This window comes from Microtus ochrogaster, chromosome 16 (genome assembly GCF_000317375.1).
Source record: "Microtus ochrogaster isolate Prairie Vole_2 chromosome 16, MicOch1.0, whole genome shotgun sequence".
In the NCBI taxonomy this organism is placed as follows: Eukaryota; Metazoa; Chordata; class Mammalia; order Rodentia; family Cricetidae; genus Microtus; species Microtus ochrogaster.
The window spans coordinates 7630794-7635175 of record NC_022018.1 but is presented as its reverse complement, the minus strand read 5'-3'; the positions used below and the strand labels follow the sequence as shown (position 1 = coordinate 7635175).

At 48.2% G+C, this 4382-nt stretch overlaps 1 protein-coding gene across 1 annotated transcript in view; it reads left to right on the top strand.

The window, feature by feature from the left end:
* Positions 1–4382, top strand: part of Abcg5 (ATP binding cassette subfamily G member 5) — a 21462-nt gene that overhangs the window by 6405 nt on the left and 10675 nt on the right. Inside the window, exons 5-6 of the mRNA XM_005354685.3 lie at positions 2178–2310; positions 3697–3836. Of these exons, the coding sequence (XP_005354742.1) occupies positions 2178–2310; positions 3697–3836 (273 nt within the window). The remainder of the gene's footprint in view (positions 1–2177; positions 2311–3696; positions 3837–4382) is intronic.

Sequence of the window (4382 nt, the reverse complement as noted above, 5' to 3'; positions counted from 1 at the left end):
CCTGCCTCTGCCTCCCGAGTGCTGGGATTAAAGGCGTGCGCCACCACCGCCCGGCTGAGCCATCTCATCTTGAAGGAACCTTATGAAAAGTAGACTAAGTTTCCTCCATGAAGAAAAAAAACAATGGAGTCCTCACTCCAGTGCGTTTGTTAAATGTTCTCAGTTTGCTTGGTTCTGTCTGGACTGTGAAGACCTGGGAACTCCCCAGGGAATAAGGACAGGTAGGGCTGTCACCCCAAAAGGCACAGCTTCCTAGGAAGTAGGCTTGTTACCAGACCTTGGAGAGAGCAGGCTGCTTTCACCTGAGAATCCTGACAACTCTGGGAAGTGGTCTCTACTTCTAGAGGAACCTAACCCTCACGGAGTGCGCCCATCTGTCTTTTCCCCTAAGGCTATTACATGGGTCCCGCTTCTCTAAATTATTCTCTGGTCTCACCTCTGGCTGGCATTCAGCAGGCTTGCTCAAATACAGTATCTCACTTGTGTCCGATACCGGCTGGGGTGGGGGCTTTATCTTCTTCAACCTGATGCTGATACACCTATGCCTTCTAACCCCATCAGACTGTATGAAACACTCTGGAGTCTGAAAAAGACATCTGTATTCTCCTGGGAGATAGGTGTGCAAAAACATGCTCATATGGCTTGGTGGTCCTAACCAAGTGACAAACACACACACACACACACACACACACACACACACACACACACACACTGCCCGCAGCTCGCACTCTCTATGCTTGCTTTGGTATTGTTTTATTCATCTATTTATTTTACATGCCAGCCACAGCCTCTCCCTCATCCTCTCCTCCCAGACCCTCTTCTTCATTTCCCACCCCCATCCACCCCCCATCCCCTCCTCTTCCATCTCCATTACGGGATCTGGAGAGATGGCTCCGTGATTAATAGCACTGGCTGTTCTTCCAGAGGACTGAGGTTGGATTCATAGCCCCCACATGTCAAGCAAAGCTTGGTTCTAGGACCCTTCAACCTGATTCCGAGAGGAGACTTTTTGCCTGGCTTCCCCTTTGCATCCTCTATAGGCCAGGGCTCCGTTTCTGCTAGTGACTACCTTCTCCCCTTGGTTCTCCTTCCAGAGTCATCTCTTCTCCTGTAGCTGCATTGTGGTTATTTTTCCAAAGCAATGTGCTGGTTTCTTTTCTTTTTTCTTTTCTTTTCTTTTCTTTTCTTTTCTTTTCTTTTCTTTTCTTTTCTTTTCTTTTCTTTTCTTTTCTTTTCTTTTCTTTTCTTTTCTTTTCTTTTCTTTTCTCTCTCTCTCTCTCTCTCTCTCTCTCTCTCTCTTTCTTTCTTTCATTTTGAAAGGGGCACAATCTCGCTAAAGGTGACTGGGAGCAAACTCTGCTGTACTGTTTCAGCCTCCCCTATGCTCCCCCGGGGCTGTCTGCAGACTGGGGGGATCAAGGAAGGGGAACAGTGGAAGTAGAGGTTTTTCCAAAGGTCTCTGGGGGCTGCAATAAGCCGAGGAAGGGACAAGGGAGAAAAGCCAGCCTTCTTAGAAAGCCCGTGAGGATTGTTTTCACATGTTGTTGGTTTGGAAAGCAGAGATACAAGGAGCTGTAGGTGTGAGCAGAATGAAGAGGGCTGGCGAGGGACTCGGAAGAGTGGAGGTGGAGCTGCGGACATGCTAGGCTTCCTTTGAAGCTTCTCAAGCAGATCTGAGTAGAGATTGGAGTGGCTTTTAATTACTTTTGGAAGATGGATTATATTCCTTTGATGTAAAACCGTACCACGATTGGTCACTTGAATCTCTAGGACTTACTAGGGTTACAAAAGAGAAATGGGGGCCACTTCAAACCAAATTGGATTTTTTTTTAAAGCACAGAAAATATTTATGATAATAAAATTTCAAGACCCAAACTCTTAACATGATCTATATCATAATTATATCTTTGGGATTTTTTTGGTGCCTGAATAAATATTTTGTGTTTCCAGGAACTTAAAAACACTTATTTAAAGCTGGCCTATGTATTATCCACTAAACCGAGGTGGATTTTACTGGTATGGGCTTTTCTTCCCAGGGTTTGATGAGTCTGAAAGTGGCCCTCATACTCTAAGAGAAGCTTTTTGCCCCCCCCCCCCCCCCGGGCCGTCGCCTGCCCGTAACTGAAGTATCAGCCACAGTTACAGGTGGCAGGCCTGCAGTTTTCTGTCTCTTACAGGTGGAGGCAGTCATGGAAGAACTGAGTCTGAGCCATGTGGCAGACCAAATAATTGGCAATTATAATTTTGGGGGCATTTCCAGTGGCGAGCGGCGCCGAGTCTCCATTGCAGCCCAGCTCCTTCAGGACCCTAGTAAGTGGACACAGACCTGTTCCCAGGTGCTTGCAGGGTACCCTCCATGTGCCTGAGGCGCCTCCTTATCTTCTGTATGTTTGAGGACTTTCTTCACAGTCCCCAGTGAGAAAAGGTTTGAGCAGGATTGAAACCAGAGACCCCAGTTTTGTTTGTTTCCTGATGAGAGTCTCTCATTTGGGGGGACAGTCCTCAGCTTATCACAGTTCACCCCCACAGTGAGGTGAACGTGATACACACTCGACAGTACTTTGAATTTTAAACTTTTTCTCAGACTAATGAGAAATGGTAGCACCTTCTCTCGTAGCAACAGTGAGCCACACTCCTGATTGGCCTTGCGGGGGACACAACTGGTCCTACAGTGTGCTGTATTGACCAAGCTACCGTGCTCAGTAGGTTAGGTGGATCAAATGCATCTTCAGCCTATACTGTGCCTTTACTACCCATGGGGTTATACTGGGTTACTATGACAAGGACCATTTGCATTGACCATCTCCTAAAAGTATCCCATTTGTGTTATCCTGTCTCCAGGTGTGCTCCAGAACCTTCCATGACTATGAGGCCCACCTTGTCTAACTTATGAGCGCAGCTCCATTGTGCCCTGTAGGGAAGGCCAGTGAGTTCTGGTATTACTAGGAGTGTTTATGCCATGGGGAAGTGTTTATGAGTTGGCACAGTGTATACGCCATGGAGAAGGCACTATGAAATGAGGCAGCCAGTCCCCTGTCTCCTTCTACTTGGTTTGGTTGTTCTCCCAACTTGACAAACCTCACTACATATATGCACCCGGGTGAGGGCATTTTGCACCTGAACTCTTTCTTCACCCCATGGTAGGACAAGCCTGCCTCTTCTAATCAATGCTTGGTCACAAGATGCTAAAAGGCCCTTGTCACTTTCTGGGTAGATGTAAGCTACAGTTAAACTTCTAAAGAACCCGACCAACGCCTGCCCATCCACCACCCCCCACTTCAGACGCTGTTTCATTTATTCTTCTGCTGAGCGCAGACCCCATTAGTCCTGGAATGTGTCCTGATAGAAAATAAGACTGGGCTAGATAATTGCCAACTAGTCTACTTAGCCTCCCCAAAGGCTGCCTGCTAGCCCTGTTTTCTGCCAGTGTCCCCTGCATGGAGCCCGAGTAGTCCAGAGTACAAAGGGGCCTGATCTGGTCACTGTCCTGTCTCCAGGTGTGCTCCAGAGCTGAGAACGAGGCCCTCGCAGGTCAGGTTCTATCTCCTGGGCTCAGGCTGAAAGCCCGTTTCCATGCAGCTACTTCTCGTCACAGTTTGCTGCAACAGCTCCATGGAAGGCTGCTCAGAACACTGAGTTTTGAGCACAGAGCATGCTGGGTGGTGGTTCAGACGTCTGACCCTTCTTTGCCCGCAGAGGTCATGATGTTTGATGAGCCAACCACAGGACTGGACTGCATGACTGCAAATCAGATTGTCCTCCTCCTAGCTGAGCTGGCTCGAAAGGACCGCATTGTGATCGTCACCATCCACCAGCCTCGCTCTGAGCTCTTCCAAGTAAGGGGATGCCCGTTTCTCGTACCGCTCAACTCAAGAGGAGTAGGTATGGTGTCTTAAACCAGGAATGACAGGGCAGGGTAACAAGCATGGAGCAGTGATTGGAAAAGCAAGGGGCCCGGTTTACCTAGTGCACTCCGAGCCTCTTCTATATACTAGCTCATTTGGTCCACAATCATTTAGTCCACAAGGCAATCCTGGGGCCAGGGATCCACATATACACTTAGCAGAAGAGAAGAATATGACTTAGAAATGCCTCAAAATGGAGCCAATATCGCACTGTTGGTAAAATGCTGCTCAGTTGGTAATGTGCTTGAGTTTGGATTTCCCAAGCCCATAAAAGCTGGGCAGAGAAGCATATGCCTGTAATCACAGTGCTGGGGAGGCAGAGACAGGAGGATCTCTGGGGCTTGCTGGCTAGCCAACCTAGCTGAGTCCAAGACTGCCAGGTTCAGTGAGAGACACTGCCTCAAAAGTAAGGAGAAGAATTGAGGAAGACACACACACACACACACACACACACACACACACACACACACACACACA